This window comes from Equus quagga, chromosome 9, assembly GCF_021613505.1.
Source record: "Equus quagga isolate Etosha38 chromosome 9, UCLA_HA_Equagga_1.0, whole genome shotgun sequence".
In the NCBI taxonomy this organism is placed as follows: domain Eukaryota; kingdom Metazoa; phylum Chordata; class Mammalia; order Perissodactyla; family Equidae; genus Equus; species Equus quagga.
Genome location: NC_060275.1, coordinates 26,564,210 through 26,582,090, shown reverse-complemented (window position 1 = coordinate 26,582,090; position 17,881 = coordinate 26,564,210). Strand labels below are relative to the sequence as shown.

The following is a 17,881-nucleotide window of genomic DNA, read 5'->3' as shown; positions in this document are numbered from 1 at the left end:
GTCACACAGTCATTGCAGGTGTGGGTGGTAGGCAGGGAAGACTTCCTGTAGGAGGGGAGGTGAGTAGGTGAAAAGGAGAAGCAACATGTTCCTGGTGAGGCTCTTTGCAGCCCTGGGCAGCAGGCGATACCCTGATCCCTTTTGTCCTGCCGGCAGATTGAGGGTTAAGTGTGGGCTCTCACAGTTGGCTGTTTCCACCTTCCCTAGTCTCTGTCCTTCTCCCTGGCACAGAGGCCTGGGCCTGCACTTTCCTGAGATAACCCAGCTATTTCCTGTCCCTGCCCCCAGCCCACCTAACCGAGGTGGGTCAGGGATCATTGTGGGACCCAAGTCCTGTCCTAACTCCCCTTCTCTGCCTGCAGCTGCAGAGCACAGGCCGGCTGCTAGAGGAGCAGCTGCCCGAGATGATGACCGAGCTCCTGGCCAGCGCCCGCGACAAGATGCTATGCCCCTCGGAGTCGATGCTGACCCGGTCGCTACTCCTAGAGGTCATCGAGCTCCATGCCAACAGCTGGAACCCTCTGACGCCCCCCATCACGCAGTACTACAACAGAACCATCCAGAAACTGACAGCCTGACAGCCAGGGGGCCTGGCAGGCGGCCCGCGGGCAGCTGGGGCCCTGGTGCACAGGGCCAGATGGACAGGCGGGAGGACAGGGGTGGCCCTGGCTGGAGAAAGAAATGGGGAGGAAGGTAGGCAGAGCCGGCGGCCAGTCTGGAGCCAGACGGGGAAGGGATCAAATCCCTAGGAGGCGCCCCTCCCAGCTGAGCCCCCCCAGCCCCGAGCATGCGGCAGCTCACCCCAATAAGGGAAGCATGTTTATTTTCCGTGTGGCCCCGGCCCTCCCCCTCCTCACTCCCGCTCCTCCCCGCCCCCTCCCATCAAACGCGTCCCCCACAGGGCTTTGTGTGAGGGATTCATCTCTGTGACTCCTCCGAGGCCTTGGCAGCCCTGCGCGCGCGCCAGGGTACCGCTTGGGTCAGAAAGGACCTCAGAAGGCTGAAAAAGTGGGTCGGAGACGGGCTTGCATTGTTCCCGCATGCTGTCAGCCGCAGTCGCCAACTGGCAGCAGGCGACGTGTAGCAGATGTCCGGGAGGACAAAGGCAGGCACGGTCCCCACCAGCCGCCCGTAATTGACGGCCTTTGTCCGCCATGGTCGAGCTCGGGGACAGAGGCGTCTCCTCTATAACCTTCACGCTCCACCCTCCCGGCGTCCAGTTCCTCCTCCCTCAGCCCCCACGCTGAGGCCTCGGGGGTCGGGAGCAGGGAGGGGAACGGAGTTTGCAGTTCCACTGGCACTCTTTTGTTTTATTGTTTTATTTTTCCGAAGTCAGCTGCTTTGAAGTCTCCTCTGTCGATGAAAAGAGCCCGCGATGCGATCACACAGTCAGCCCCGCGAGGACCCCCTGATTAGTGGGAGATCAAACCCGACCCCCTCTGGAAGGATTCTAGCCACAGACAGCTTGCCAGTAGCCAATTAGGGTAATTGGAAACTTCTGCCCCGGCAGGGGTCCCCACTGGAACCCCGTGCTCCTCAGCCCCTGGCTTCCCATACCTCTGTTCTCTCTTCTTTTAGCTCCGCTCTCTCAAAGGGCTGATACTGTTGCCGCTGGGAGTGCATCAAACCCCGTCCTGGCCCGGGGCCTTGTGGTGAACTGGGCATAGGACAGGGCTGGCAAATTAAAGCCAAAACACTAGGTGATGTTTCCGATCCACACACAGGTCTTGTCCCAAGCTCTTACTCGGGGGAGAGAGGTGGTGGGGGCTGCCTGGCCCCCCCAGGACGTGGAGATTAGCTATGGACTGGCTATGTCACTGCGCTAGCCTCATCACAGGCAGGATCCCAAAGACCAGACCTCCCGCAGCCAGAGTCCGTGTGCTCCAGGAGGACTCTGGGCACTGCAGCCCAGGGCTGTCAGGAAAGGATGCATTCACTGAGGCAGGAGCAGGCAGCCCGGTGACCCGACCAGCTTTCCAGGCTGGGAACAAGGCTGGGGTTTCTTGGAAGGGCCAGGTCCTGGGGAGCTAGCTCCTTCTCCGATGGCTAGAGAGAAGGATGCGAGTCGGGCCCTGGGAGGCTGGCTTTGGGTTGTTGCTGGCGTCTGCACAGCCCCATCTCTGGGTCCGGAGCCCACACTTTGATGAGCCCCTGGAAAATGACCTCAGAGCCCCACAGCTTCCTTATTTGCTCCTTTGTTGAGGCCAGTCAGTCCCTGGGTCCCCTCGGAGGCCCCCCTGGATGCCCGGCCGGTCCAGTCATTCTGGCCAGCAGGTGAAGGCTGGAGGAGGTTTCCCTTTGTGGACTCCGAGGCTGGGAGAGCAGGCAGGGTGGCACGGGGAGCACGTTCCTCAGTCCTCACCGGCTTTCCCCATCAGCTGCAACCCGCCTTCCAGCCCCAGAACAGGAGCCCATGCCGGTCCCCATAGAGAGCCTGTTGGGGACAAGGTGTGGGGGCACAGGTTTCTCTGGAACGGGTCCGTAGCCTCTGCCGGGAAGCCCGTGCTGTCCCTGCCCCGGCCTTCGCCTCCTCCCTCCCTCCTCCCAGGCTTTCTCAAGCTTCTCCTCTCTGCCTTTCCTCCTCGCCCCGCACCTTCGGCCCAGCCTGGGGCCCAGGGACACCAGCGCCTCCACAGGAGGCCTTGAGGGAAGAGCTGGGCCGATGTTAGGATGCTCTGAGAGGGCGCTGGGGAAATCTTGGTCTCATAGAGTCAGGCAGCCCCAGCCAGGCAAGCCCCCGCTCCCTGGCAGCCATCAGAGAGTGGCACCTGTGCTGAGATGAGCCTTGTTTCCCTCGAGTGGGGTGTGTGTGTGTGCGTGTGTGGGTGGGTGGGTGCGTGTGTGAGCACATTTGCTGAGAACGAAGCAGGGCCCAGAGGACGAGAGAGGCCCAGGAGTGGGGGCATAAGTCAAGGAGGTGGGGAATGGGTCTCCCACCCCTACCTTGGGCTCAGAGAGTGAGCTTCATGAAGGCACCCCAGACGGAAGGTGCTCAGGGGGCCCATGTTCCCTGGAAAGCCGACACAGATAGCCTCGTGGGCACCATGCACCTAACGCCCTTTCCTCCTCACGGCCCTCCGTGGTGGTCCTGCCTCAGGGCCCATCCCTCCTTAACTGTTAGGACCAGGGTGTGAAGAAGTGAGATATAAATATGTATACATATATAAATATATTTTTAATTACGTGTCTGTCAACGGTGGCTCCAGACATATGGTTTGCCTAGTTTATTCCATTGCTTGAAAGCGCTTCCTGGCCAATCCGAATAACAATTTAGGCCGTTTTTCTAAATGCAGGTTGCCGCTACTTTTTCAGACACGGAAGGAAAACGTTTAAAAAAAAAAATTTTTTTAAAGGAAATAGCAGTAAGGCCTCAAATCTGAGACTCTGAGGCAGCTTCCCACGGGAGACTCCCCAGACAGGAACTGGGGGGCAGAAGTGAGAGCCCTGCAGGCCTCCGCCCCCTCCTCAGGCCAGACGCCCCCTCTGCTGACTGAGGAAGCCATGTCCAGGTGACCTCCGAATGTATTCGATGGGAGGCCGGGCTGGATATTGCATTTCTGAGGTTTGTGTTGTTTCCCTCGCTCGCCCGCGGCTTTCTTGGCGCGTTGAAGAGGCAAAGTCCGGCCATCTGATGTTGATCCTGTCTCGGTCTCTCCCCTGCCAGTCAAGATGAGGTAGTCATTGTTTTCCTCCCAGGCAGCCGGCCTGCTCGCCACAGTCCTGCTCGCTGCGGCCCTGTGGCTGCCTAAACTCCGGGACCGCAGCCCCAAGAAGGCTCCCGGGCTCCCCTGGACAAGGCAGGAGCCCCACCATCCTCCCTGGGGAGTGTGCACCCCGCAAACCCAGTTTCGTCTGTTCGTCCTTCCGTAACCAGTCTGTAAACCTTTAAGGTTTGGGGATCGTTCTGTCCATCCATGTAAATGTAAATGTCGGCCGAGTCGGTATTTATTCTAATTTTTATTTTATTTTATTTTTCTCTGAGGGAGGAGGGGGGGTGTGGGAAATGTACCACTGATCATGCCCTGGGCAGCTGCAGGGGTGGGGGCCCAGACAGCCGGGCTGGCCACGAGGAGCAGCCCCATGGGACCGCCCCAGACGCCAAGTCCCAGCCTCTTATCTGACATCGGAAACTGGCCAGGGTTCCTCATGTGACAGACTCTTGGGGCCTGCTCGTGGAGTCTTGACCCTCAGCGGCTGGGCCCTCTGTTGGGAAACCTCTGTCTGGGCCTGTGAGGTCACAGATCAGAGACAAGACAACTTTCCCCTGCTTGGGACACTTGCACAGAAGGGCTGCCTGTCTCGCCTGAGCCAGCTGGGAACCTGGCGACAGGACCTACCTCCCTGGGCAGGGGCCTGGGGCTTCCCGCCAAAGCTGCAGTGGAATCCTGCTCACGCAACCACCTTCCCCCCTCAGTATGTCCTGCTTTCCAGCTGAACCCAAACTACAAGTGGGTTTAAAAAATAAACAACACCAAAAAACAAAAATGCCCTGAATCCGTGTTCTTTGTGTGTTTGGCAAAGCCTTTCCCAAAGGCTTCTGAACCTCAGCTGGCGCTGGCAGAGGCCTCAGAGGAGCCCCTGCCCGGCTGATGGGCTAATGAGAAGATTCCCCACAGTTTGGCCGCTGTGGGGAGCCGGGGCAGAGTCCAGGGCCTGGGGAAGCTTGTGAAAGAGTGGTCCATGAGAACATGGGCGCGGACAGTTATGCCCTCCCAAAGCTGGGACCTATGGCCTGTCCAAGGTGGCAGGATGAGGCCAGTCCTGCAGAAAATGGTGTTCACACTGAAGATTTGGTTTACTCCATGTTTAACATCGCCCCCCACCCCAAAGCCCACACCTCCCTTGGAAATGTCACGGTGGCATTTGGCAATAACTCATTTAAGAAGACTGCGACTTGTACCTAGCAGCTTCTAAAAGTCAGCAGCAAGTGACTGTCCAGTCCCAGTGGGTCAAATCAGTCTTTCATCAAAGGGGCCCAAAGGGCCCCAGTGATCTAGTTTCCTGTGATGACATGTCCCTTGTTTTGCACAATCTCTTTCATGGCAAGACACCGGGGACACTGCCTCCTGGTAACAGATCCCCCTCAGGGATTCTGGCTAGAATTTGCCAGGCTTTCAGCAACTCAGGCTGGTGACCAGAGCATCCACCGCCTTCATGCCTCCCTGACCTGGCCAAGATGACGGCCAGACCAGCCCGGGAGCCGGGGGAGGCCATCGCCCACTGCTGAGCCGTATGACGCTGCACAGGGACGCTCAGAAGTACACAGACTGGCAAAGGGCGATAACATTTTAATTAAACAGTTGAGATATTTGTCAAGACCAAGTTTTTAATAAAAATGCAAAAGGAGTAGGAGAGAAAGTAGAGGTCAAGATAAAAGGTGTTTGAAGACGAGAGAGAGGGCGAGGAAAGAGAAATGTTACCAAACACTGTCCACCAAAAAGGGGAGGAGATTTTTCTGGGCGATTTAGTCCAGGTTCCAGAAGGTTCTAAATTACTGAAAACTATGAAACATGTCATTCAAATGATAAAGGTTTCAATCCTGCATTTCAGCACCATCTCTACTGCTATGTGTTATCTGTCCTTCTGAGGGTAGTTGACGTTTGTACTGGGGTCTATAGGAGGGAAGAAGAGGAAGCCTATTTATCTTGGATGAATAAGCTAGAACACACACGCACACACACACACACACACTCACGACTTGTAAGGACCTTTTAAGTGCCAAGGCTAAGAGCAGAAAAAGGGGATTGAGAAGGTGAGAGGGGAAGAAGTGGTCGTGCCTTACTATGAACAGCCTCATTCCCACAGCTCCCATTGGCTTCCAGGCCTTCCACACACACACACTGTCTCGCGTGGTTCAATGAAGCAGACAGATGAGTATTTGATTCCCATTTCACAGATGAGAAAACTAAGGCTCAGAGTGGTGACACAACTGACCCAGAGCCCAAGGCCGATCAGCGGGAGCGTCAGGGGCAGCAGGAGAGCGGAGTGCCCCTTCCCCTAGCCCAGAAAGCGAGCGTTTCCTCAGCAGCCTCTCTCCTCCGGCTGCTGCGAGCTCGGCCCCAGGGAGCCGGCCAGTCACACCAGCCAGACAGAAGGAGCAGCTAGCTGCCCGCTGGGACGGCCATGGGCAGGCTACGCCGTCTTCCCTCTGCATCCGTGGAAAGCAGAAGCATGATGAAATCCCTCAAGATCAAGGGAGGCAAAGGCGCGATGTGACAGAGTTTGGTACTGTTATATCAAAGCATCGCTGTAATATGCGCACACGGTCCCGTTGGATTCCCTCCAGGCGAGTGGTTCTCAAGGTGGGTGGGAGGTGAGCGAGACCCTCCTAGCGGGGGCTTGTCAAGGGATGCGGTCAATATCCAAATGGCCTGGGTACTTTTTCAAACTACTTACTGAGAGAGGACAGACGTATACACCAACGTTTTCAGAATTCTGGCCATAGGGAACCCCTCTTCTTACCGGGGGGTCCACGTGTGCCATACCTGTGTGGGGTATGGGAGAAAAGACAGTTGAGGCCGCCACCCACCACTCCAGGAACATAGCACAGTGAGGACCACAAAGAGCTGTTGCAGTGATGCAGAATTAACGTCCAGAAACCCGGGCCACGTTGCCGTATTCCTCACCCCCATTTGCAGTATTCGGCTTTGCCATCTTAACCAAAATGAGGCTGGCCAGCACCTTTGCAACGTGGGAAAAGGCTCCAGTAAGTGGCTTGGGTGTGGAGCGGAGTAAACACCGTGGACTCAGGGCCATGTAGGACTTCCGTGGGCCCTAGCCACTTAATGCCTTCATAGGCCTTTGCTCCTTAAAATAGTATAAAAATTGTATTTTGTGATTATAGTGGTCTAAAGACAAATATATTAACAATACTAATTAAAACATTTTTTGACCTACAAGTTCATGTCTTAATTCTGATTTTAAAAGAGATGAAAACATTTTACATTTCCCTAAAAGTATCGTGTTCCCTGAGCACTGTGTTTAACGCCTATGTCAGCCCCGCATGGACATCTTACCTGAGCAAGGAACCCTGCCTCTCCTTGCAGGTCGCTGAACTTGGGGTGAGCCGGGGCACAGCAGGGGAAGGGCGGGGCAGGAGGGACGGGTGGTCCAAAGGGCAGCTCGTGCTGTAGTCTTGCAGGGAAGCAGTTGGCCCCCGTGGCTGCTTCTGCCCAGACTGGCTGCCAGCCAGACAGCCCGGAGTGCGAGGCGAGCAGCTGTGTTTGCTGGGCCAAGGAGACGCTGGCTCAGAGAGCCCACCCCGTCACACAGCACTTGCATACACATTATGTGGTGACAGTCTCACCAGAGCCCTGGAAGGAAGGAAGTAAAATTCTCATACCCATTTTGCATGTAGGGAAACAGGTTAGAGAGCCACTCCGCCTGCGGGAATGGGGCTTTGCAGTTCTCAAAAATACGATCTTGTTAGATTCTCACAACAGTGCTGCCAGGTGACGGACATTTTTGACCCCATTTCCAAGACAGAGGAAAGAAACAGGCTAAAAGAAGCGATGACAACCCCGTGTCTTGTGGCCATTAGGCAAGAAGGCCAGGCCTTGAATTGCTTCTTAGTCCCGAAATGGGCCTGGTGGGCGTGCATGGGATCCAGGCTGAGGACCAGGCTGCTGGCCTCTTGTACCTATGGTCACCTTTGTGCCCAAGTCCTCTCACCCCACTGTGTCCTCCAACTCTAATGGGCCCATCGGCTCGCAGGAGCAAGCAGGGGCTCAGGTCAGGGCTCTTGGACCCTGCGGTGACCCAGCAGAACATAGAGGAACACAGCCCTCAAAGGTACAGAAGCGGGCGAGAGAGAGGGTCAGCTCCCAGCATGTAATCGATGCCTTTCCCATTCGACCAGGGCCACAGCCGGCTCTGCCATGGGCCCAGCTCAGAGGAAAAGGAGAAGCGTGGCGGCCGAGGAGGGAACAGTAGCTCCTGAAGCTCGTGGCTAGAGGAGGAAGGGGTGCTCAGGGTCTGTCAGCTAACTATTGCCATGTAATTCTGTGTGACTAATTGTGTAACTAACGAGCCTGAAATCCCAGGGTCTTGCCACACAGATGTTCATTGCTCTTGTTTACCCGTCTGCAGATGGCTTGGAGTTTGGATGATCTTGGCTGGCTGGCTGGAGACCCAAGCCCAGTTCTAGGCCACCGACAGCAACAGGAAATGCAAGCATGAGACTTCACTTAGCGCTGCCTCCTGCAGGAAGTTCTCCATGACTACTCCCCCAGTCGGGGTTACTGGTTCCCACTCTGGGCTCCCACAAGCTCCTACTACAGCCCTGCTTGCTGTGTGTGACCACCCGTGTGTAGGTGGCCAATGCCCACTGACTATGAGCTTGACCTTGTCCCCTCTGCATCCAGCACCAAGCCCAGCGCCCAGCTCAAGCAGCTGCTGAATAAGCCTGTGGGGGATAAATGGATGATCTGTGATAGTGAGGTCCAGGTCATTAGTGACAGGGGGCTTGGGGAGGGAAGAGCTCAGCTGTGACTTAAGCCAGGTCCTGGAGGTGGGGCACCCAGAGCAGTGGAGGGGTGGGGAGACCCCACATGGGACAGGGACTTCCAGTGGGGAGGGCTGGGGTGTCCCCAGGGTCCTGCGGTCTAACCGTCCACAGAGGTCTGGAGGCGGGGGGGTGCTGCTCTGCTGTTGGCGGGTGGGCCAGAGCCCCGGCGAGCACAGCTGGGCCTCTCTGCCAATGAGAAGCAGGTGCCCTTCCTTCCTTGGGGCACCCAGCCCTACCCAGGACCTCACGAGTGGCACAGACCCCTCAGCTGGGCCCCTCGTGGAGGACACCACCTGCACCCCACACGTGAGATCCTCTAGGGGGATGTGTGTGCGTGTGTGTGTGAATTTGTGTTGCAGCTTCTAAGCTTCCCAGGTGCTTGGCCTCTGAGCAATGAGGGGTGGGAAGCAGAGGTGTGAGGATCCCGGGTCCCAGAACTAGAAGCAGTGGGTGTCCTTCAGAGGAGGTCACAGAGGCTTTCACCCTGTCCCTGGGAAGGGGCACCCGGCTGGCGGTCCCGGGTGGGCAGGCCCCAAGCTGGCCTTCTGCTCAGGCAAAACCTTCCTTCCGTGGGCTTATTCCTCAGTTGGTGAGGGCAGAGGTCTGGACAGACAGAAAGGAGGAATCTGGGGAGGAAACGCTCCCCAGGGTGTCAAGGAATCCAGTAAGCATGAAGCGCCTGGTCCCGAAGGACTGCGGCTCAGAGGGAGAGGCCCGGAAGGACTTCTGGCCGTGGTCACAGGAGGTCCTGCCCTTGGAGGAGGCCAGCTTCACCTAAGGAAGGGACACCCCACCCAGCAGGGTGACAAGGGGCCGCTTGGGACCACCAAGGAAAGAGTCTGGCTTCCACCCCAGAGCGCTCTGTGGTCCCTGTAAGTCGGACTCAGCCGCCTGGGCAATGGGCCTCCTTGCACGAGGAGCGACCCCGACCTGCCTCCTCTCGCCCAGTCAGAAGCCAGGAGGAAACTATCTCTGGAAGCTGAACTCTCGGAGAGGAAACTGCAGGGCTGTGTCTTCGTCTCTCCTGGCAAAGCTCAGGGGTGGCCGCAGGGGCACAGGGCAGCTTCTGCTTTCAGCTTGCTGACCCTCACGTTGTCACGGAGATGGGCTCCTGGAGTCCGGGAAGCTCATCTGTGGCTCTAGATGCCTGATTTGAGCAGGATTGTTAGCTGACACTCGTTGGGGAGAAAACACCCCTCCAAAACAGCTGTGCTAAATAAACACAGGAGACACCTAGAGTGACAGCTTGCTCTATCTGCCCTGGTCAGACTGCACCTGGAATATTGGATGTCCCTCTGGGCACTCAGTTTTTGTAAGCACACGGCCGAGGACCATGAGCAGGCCAGGAGGGAGCCGGCACTCAGTGAGCAAGGAGAGGCTGCAGAGCCACGCACATTCCACCTGAGAACGCTCTGCTGTACACGTCTGTCCTCAAAGGTCTGACGTGGCATCACAGGGAAGGGGGAATAGCAGGGGCTGGACATCGAGAGTGGATGGCAGACACCCTGAGCCAAGGACAATATGGGGATCAGCAGGTGGTGTGGCAGGGGATTGCTGAGGATCAATATAAGGGACCCAGCCCCCCACCAGGGGACGTGTTCTAGCAGAAGCCATGGCCCACCCTCAAGCGGTGTGGGAGGAATCTCTCCTTTGTGGTTCAGAAAAACCCAGAGACCGCTTCCATTCCGAGGTTCTGTAAGGAGCAGGGCCTCCTGGGACACCTCCCTTCCAGGACCGCACTTGCCCTCCATCCCTGAGGATCGCTCATCCTTCCTCACGCCCCACCCCCACCCTCCAAATACTCCAGGCTACCAGGACCTGGAGGGCAACTCAGAGCCCACTCTCCCACTTTACAGATGAGGAAACTGAGGCCCTTACACGAACGGGACTTGTCCAGCTGTAGTGGGGTGAGCCCTTCCCGGCATCTCACTGCACCTGGAGGGGACTGTGCACTTCACAGAGACCGAGCCGGGTTAATTTGCCCCAGGTCACCCCACTAGAAAGAGGAGGGGCAGCTCCTAACAGGGTCCCCTCTGCTCCCAGAGCCCATGCTGATGACCCTGAACCTCAAACCTCCATGTCCCACACTCAGCGACAAAATCAGGTAAGTCCACTGAGAAATGCAGACAGTCCCTTTCAGCGATGTCCGTCAGGATAAGCCTAGAGAGGCTGGCAAGTCACTCAGCGTCTCTGAGCCGTAGTCTCCTCCATTGAGAAGGGGAGTACTAATATTTACATTCCTATCTTGTTGGAAGATTTGGATAAATAGAACATGTCCTCTGAGTCTTTCACAGACGACAGCTCTTTCCTCTTAACCACCAGGCACTCCCACCTCGCTGACTGTGTGTGTGTGGCTCTTATTCCTTCTGGTAATGGGTGTGCCCTGAAGTATGTCCACTCTCCCAGTGGGACCCTCAGGACCAGGGTTGGGGTGGGGTTTGGCTGAAATTCTGAGAACTTTCAAAGGTGGGACTTTGGCCTCACCACCCCCACTGAGACGCTGACAAGTGAGCTGACCTGTCCCCCCGTGGGTAACTCCTCCTCTAAGCATCCATCAGTTGACCTTGAGTGCCTGCTGGGCCTTGCCCTAGGAGATACCAGAAAAGACCGCACCCCTCCACTCCCTTCCCACACCAAGAGCTGGCGATCTCAGCAATCTCAACAAACCCTCAGGACCAGTAGGTGTTCAGGCCAATGTGACAATCTTTTCCTGTGCGCCCGCGATGGGCCAAGTTTGTACTGGGAGGAAGACACAGTGGGGAGCCGGGCACTGGAGGCTGGCTGGCAGAGGATGCAGGCACATCAGGAAAGGACCATGAGGAATGGTGGAAGGGACCACAGAGAGCTGCACCTTCTGGTGATGGAGTCATTAATCCATGGAGGGGGGCAGGTAGCCCCGAGAGGCAGTGGTCTGGGGACCCAGTCTCCCAGAGTGGTCTGATGGGGGGCTGACCCAGGATAGGAGGCCAGCCTCAGGGTGAGCAAGTACCATTGGGTCGAGGGAGATGACAATTAAAGCTTAATGACGGTTAATCCATCAGGGGGGTGGCTGTGCTGTGGGAGGGATGGGCTGGCCGGCCCCTGGAAGGCAGGAGCTTGAGTGGGCAGGTAGGAGAAGGCCCTGGCAAAGCCCCTGCTGTGCTGGAGAATTAGAGGCCAGGTCTGTGAGGAGCCTGGTGTAAAGGGAGGAGGGGCCTGCCTGGGGAGAAGGGGAGGGCTGGCCCGGCTGAGTCACCAGTGAGCAAAGTCAAGGTTCTCTGGAGGAGAGCATGGGAGGCTCCTCATCAGAAGAGAGACGAAACTCAGGACAACTAACCTTCCTTCTGCACACAGAATGGAGTGAAGGGGAGAGAGACGGTGAGAAACAGCAAGAAAACCAGCTAACGACGCAGGGGGGAGGCACCTCGGTGCGGAGGATTCTCTGGGTTCTGATTTTCACGCGACACCCGCACTCCCCATCCCAGGTGCCTGGCGTTGTCCAGAATGGGGGTGTCGTTACGCAGACATTCATTTCCTGTAGCTGTAGCTTACCTCTTCTAACAAAAACTTTCTTAAACAATATTTTCAGTAGAAATCTTTGTTCAGGGGATCATCCACATCCACACCCCTGCGCTGTGGAACAGAGGGCGCTGTGTCTCACCCGGTGTGTCGATGACTCACGCTCATTTCGACAACACTAATTAGAGACTGAACTGTAATAGTGGGTTGCCCTCGGGGATTATCAAGGCCTATCCAGTCTGCGCTGCCTTTTTAATTAGCGCATCTGCATTCTACAGTTTTTCTGCCTGCTCTCTCACCACAAAGCCTTTTTCACTATCAGCACACCTGTTGTGGCCTGAGAAACCAGACCACCAGACTTGTCAGAACTGTTTGTCGAGTAAGAGCCCACGGGCCCCCAGTGAGGGGTGAGGGACATTTTTATAAGCAAGATGTTTGAAACAATCATTTTTTCAGCTCAGAAAGCATTTTTGCCCACTTTCTGTCCTCCTGATGACTTCGCAAAGGGGTGGATCCATCAGATAAGTAAGGGTTTGCTGACCTGGAATTAAAGATGGGTTGGTTCATGTGATCCTCCTGATGGCCTGTGAGGCCCATGGGGTGGGTCTTGTCCCAGTTCTCCCGGGTTTCCTAGTTTTCCACCTCAGGCTGGGCTGGGCCAAGATCAAGGGTGAGGCAAGATGAATCTCAGGTGCCTTGCCCCAAGGCCACCCCAGACCTCCTATCGGAAGAGCTGCGAGGAAAGGGATGCACACGCCCCTGGGCTTCTGGTGGAGCACTCCGCTGGGAGTCAGCAGATCTGAATTCCAGTCCTGGTTCCACACTCCCCAGCTAGGTGCCCGTGGAGGCATGGCTTCTTTGGGCCTCAGTTTCCCCATCCGTAAAAGAAGGATGAGTGTATTAGTATCCTCTCGATGCTTCTTGAATTGCAGGAGAGGAAGGGAGGGAGGGAGAGACTAACAGTTGCTCTGCCTGAGCCCCGCCTGGACCCCCAGATGCCCTCAGCCCCATGAGTTGATCCCCCTTACAAGACACCCCTCCCCCAACCAAGCTCCTACCTGGGCTGACCCACCTGGGAAAGCTTTTACATTTCAGATCAGTCCACTAAGATTCTACAGGCCTTGGGGAAAAGTCATAATAATAAAGACAAACTGCAGATGCAAAGCTCTTTCCAGGAGCAAAGGGTCTTCCCTCCCAGGGTTGTCATCCCCTTCACAGGGAGGGACTGCAGCCCGGGGAGGGGCTTGCCTGCGGGGCTGGGCTGGGAGGAAAACCAACATCTCTGGACTCCAGAATCAACAATTCTTCAGCTACTTTTGTCTTTGGCACCTTCCACCTGTGTCTTGGGCCAGTTCCTCTGGCTTCAATCCACTTCTTTGCTTGTCTGGCACTAATGACTCCCAGGCTGCCCGGGACAGTCCCTCTGAAAGGAAGCAGAAGGTGGGTCCTGCCACGCTCGTGTGAATCAGTGGAAGGCATTCCCGCTTGAGAGGGACCAGGAGGGAAGGCAAAGCCAGGACTAGCTGAGGACACCAGGCCGTGTGTCCCCTGCACCCCACCCCACCAGCTGGACAGGTTGCCCAGCATCAGTGGCCCCGGGAGGTCAGGTCCCTTTCCCGCCTGGGTGGGTGCAGGCAGAGGCCCCCAGGGGTTCTGCTGGCTGGAGCCCCACACATCTTGCAGAGCCCCAGCCCTCCTTTCCTGCAGTGACTGTGCCGGGCTGGGGCCGAGCTTGGCGGCTTTCCTGGGCTGCTGCCGTATTGATTATTTCGGCTCCCTTTTGCTGGAGATATCAATTTACTAGGTTCCCGGGATGGCAATGTTTTAACCTCTCGCCCCGGTCTAGACTCTGTCGGCTCCCGCTGTCCCTCGGCCAGGAGGAGATGGAGAGCCCCGGGTCTCTCGGGCAGGCTCTGGAGCCAGCGGATTTCCAGGAACAGATGCTGGGATCGCCCGGCGGTCCCACGGCCCCGCCAACCTGCCTCCCTCCAAACCGGCCGGTGAATTATTAAAGATGCAATTTCCTTTCGTCTTTCCAGTAAAATCGCTCCCTGTGCCGTGATCCACTGCTTTCCTGTCACTGGCTGGACCCTCACTCACCCCACTCCTTCCCCATGCCTGGGCCCTCCTAGGAGGTTGGAGGGGGCTGACCTCTTCCTAAAAGGGTCCAGGAAACCCAGGAATCTTGAGAAATCGTGTGAAGCATAGGGGACTTGGAATCATAGAATATTGGAGCCCGCTGTTTCACAGCTGAGGGAAAAGGAGCACAGAGAGGGGCAACGACTATCGCCAGGCAGCACAGCAAGCCGTCGTCAGAGCTAGGGCTGGAACCCAGGCTCTGGTCTCCCCTTCTCCAGAATAAGAACAGCCTCGGGAGGCCCAGCCCTGCCTCAGGATGAGCTCCCACAACTCTCGGGACAGAGAGTTGGGTCAAGCTCCTCGCTGTATCGATTAGGTCTCCGAGGATGAGTTCCAGCCTTTGCTTGTTATTTACCATCCAGTCCTCAATCGCCCTGCAGCGGGCTGGCTGAATGTAAAACCCTAATTATCACTGCCCTCTTGTCAGTGTTTATTGTTTCGATTTTTCCTGTTTACTCTCGGTGATCATCGCAGAGGGGCTGGCGAGCAGGCAGCTCCCTGTCGTCCCAGCCAAAGCCTGCAGCTGCTGTGCGGTCACGCACACAAGTCCTCCTTCACAAATCTGCCTCCTCCGACACTCCTCTCTTGAGTTACCCCAAAGAGGTCCCGACGCTTCCATCCCCTCTTTTGTTCCAACCAAGCTCTGCTCTGAAAAAGGTGCTTAGAAAGTACTTTGGGGTCTTGGTGTCATTAAGATACCGGGCTGTCTGCCCAACCCTGAGCCAACTGCTCTGGATCCTCCAGATGACCACAGTCTTTTGGTCCAGGGGTCAAGTTCCCTCAGCCCAGGCAGAGGGAATCCAGGGGGCCCTCGAGGTTGCCAACCTCCTCCCCGCCTTGGCCTCAGCCTCACCCGGCCAGGCTGCAGTGGGAGCATTGGCCCCAAGGCTTTTCGCCACGATGAAACAGAAAGCCTCTTCAGACAAAAGGGGCCTCCAAGGACACATGTGGAAAAGCCTGCTGGAGCTGGAAACCCTCACCGACCCTCTTCTGGTGGCAGGAAGGGGCTCCACGCCCCTCGTTAAGATCTTTCTCAGACCCTGATTTGGGCTGGGAATCCGGTCACTCCCTTTGCCCACAGCTCGCGCCAGCCGAGGCCCAGCCTGGCTGGAACGCCCCGCACTCCCCTGGCCAGATTCACAGCGCTGGGTTTCCCCGGCCCCTCTCCCAGACCTTCCTGGATTCCCTCCAGCCTCTGAGACAAGGAGCAGCAGGTCCAGAGAGACCTTCCTGGGCTCAGGCCTGGACCTGGAAGCCCCCACCTGGCTGGAGTACCTGCTCTCACCTCATCTTTGGGGTCAGAACCATCTGCACATCCAGCTGACGTCTCCTGGGCACTTGTGTGTGCCAGGCCCCATGGGGGCCCCCCCTCATGTTCTGCCTTTGACTCAGTTTCACGAAACATGACGCTCACAACCACCTGTTTGGTAGGCTCATCACCTCATGTCACGTAACAAAAAATGAGTCATTTTAAAGTGAACAATTCAGTGGCATTTAGTGCAGCCACAGTGTTATGCAACCGCCCCTCTATCTAGTTGCAAACCATTTTCATCATCTGAAAAGGAAACCCCGTACCCATTAACCAGTTACTTCCCGTCCCCTCCTCCCCCAAGCCCGTGGCAACCACTAATCTCTGTGTCTCGGTGGATCTACCTATTTTGAATATTTCATATAAACAGAATCAAACAATATGGGGGCTTTTGTGTCAGGCTTCTTCTACTTAGCATAACGTTTTCAAGGTTCATCCACAGTGAAGCATGTATCAGAACTGCATTCCTTTTTATGGCGGCATATCCCATCGTATGGATAGACCACACTTGTTTATGCGTTCCAGGGTTGATGATTTCTGCCATTTTGCAGATGGGGAAACTGAGACTCAGAGAAGGTAAGGAGTAAGGGTCTCCTTCATTCTCCTGTTTGCTCCTCACAAGCAGGGGCCCCACCTTTACTCCCTCCAAACCTAGGACAGGGCTAGGCCCCAGAAGTGAGCTGATCACCAACATCGAGGGGGCTGCAGTGTGAGAGACAGTGTGGTGCAGGGGTTAGAAGGCCAGACTCTGAACCCACACTCCCTGGATCCAAATCCTGGCTCCACCCCTTTATAACCATGTGGTGTGACTTTGGACAAGTCATTTAACTTCTCTGTGCCTTTATTTTCTCATCTGCAAAATGTGAGTAATGACAATAATAGTAGTAGCTATGTCAGCGAGTGTTGTAAATATTAAATGAGCTACCACTATATGCAATTCTAGAAAATGAAAACTGATCTATAGTGACGGAAAGCAGATCAGTGGTTGCCCGGGGATGCCAGGAAGGGTCAGGGGGGAGAGATTGCAAAAGATTCTGAGGAAACTTTTGTAGTAATGGATTCATTCATTATCTTAATTGTAGTGATGGTTTCAACGGTATATACATGTGTCAAAATGTATCCGAGTTTTTGTTGTTGTTGTTGTTGTTGCTGTTTTGAGGAAGATTAGCCCTGAGCTAACTGTTGCCAATCCTCCTCTTTTTGCTGAGGAAGACTGGCCCTGAGCTAACATCCATGCCCATCTTCCTCTACTTTATACGTGGGACGCCTACCACAGCATGGTTTTTCCCAAGCGGTGCCATGTCTGCACCCGGGATCCGAACTGGTGAACCCCAGGCTGCCAAGAAGTGGAACGTGTGAACTTAAACCGCTGCGCCACCTGGCCGGCCCCGAGTCCACTTTAAATATGTTCAACGTATTGTATGTCAACTATACCTCAATAACACTGTTTAAAAATATCACATGAGCTATAATCCAGCTACTCTGGGTATTAATTCAAAGAATACGAAAACACTAATTCAAAAAGATACAATGCACCCCTGTGTTCAATTGCAGCATTATTCACAATAGCCAAGACTCGGAAGCAATCCAAGTGCCCATCAATGGATGAATGGATAAAGAAGATGTGATGTATATATACAATGGAATACTACTTAGCTATTAAAAAAAATGAAATCTTGCCATTTGTGACAACATGGATGGACCTTGAGGGTATTATGCTAAACGAAAGGAGTCAGGTGGAGAGAGACAATTACCTTATGATCTCACTCATATGCAGAAAATAAACAAACACATAGATATGGAGAACAGATTGGTGGTGACCAGAGGAGAAGGGGCTAGACGGGGGCGAAAGGGGTAAAGAGGCACATGTATACAGTGATGGATAAAAATTAGTCTATTGGTGGTGAACACAATGCAGTCTATACAGAAGCCAAAATAATGATGTGTGCCTGAAATTTATATAATGTTATAAACCGGTGTGACCTCAATAAAAAATACATCTACATAGCACATGAGCTAAGATGTGTAAGTCACTCAGCCCAGTACCACCACGGTGAGAGCTCTGTGAGCATTAGGTGCTGATGTTACTCTTTCACAGTCCCTGCCACCAACACCCCCCCGGCCTCCCTGTTCTCTTTTCATCCTTAGCCATTCAGAGTCCCCCAAAGCCCACACAGGCTCTAGGCAGCCAACTCTGTGTCTGGCTAAACACATGAGCACATGTTAGCAAACTCTTGAAATTCTTCGGGAGCAATTGCTAAATAGCCACTGTCCCACCCCGACCCTTCCTATTCGCCCCTGCCCCCCCAGGTTCCAGTCCTCATCACTCAGTGCCACTGGATATTGACTATTTTAAATATCACCCCTGTCTTAGACCACCTTCTCCCATGACCTTGCCACACTGTTGGGGTAACACTGCCATGTCAGGA

General features: G+C 55.3%; 1 protein-coding gene across 10 annotated transcripts in view; it reads left to right on the top strand.

Annotated features, from left to right (window-relative positions):
- Positions 1-4,485, top strand: part of CTIF (cap binding complex dependent translation initiation factor) — a 289,871-nt gene extending 285,386 nt beyond the window's left edge. For all 10 annotated transcript variants that reach the window (XM_046671003.1, XM_046671007.1, XM_046671006.1 and 7 more), the window contains one exon: positions 363-4,485. In XM_046671003.1, the coding sequence (XP_046526959.1) occupies positions 363-578 (216 nt within the window). In that variant the 3' untranslated portion in view covers positions 579-4,485. The remainder of the gene's footprint in view (positions 1-362) is intronic.
- Positions 4,486-17,881: the final 13,396 nt, after the last annotated feature.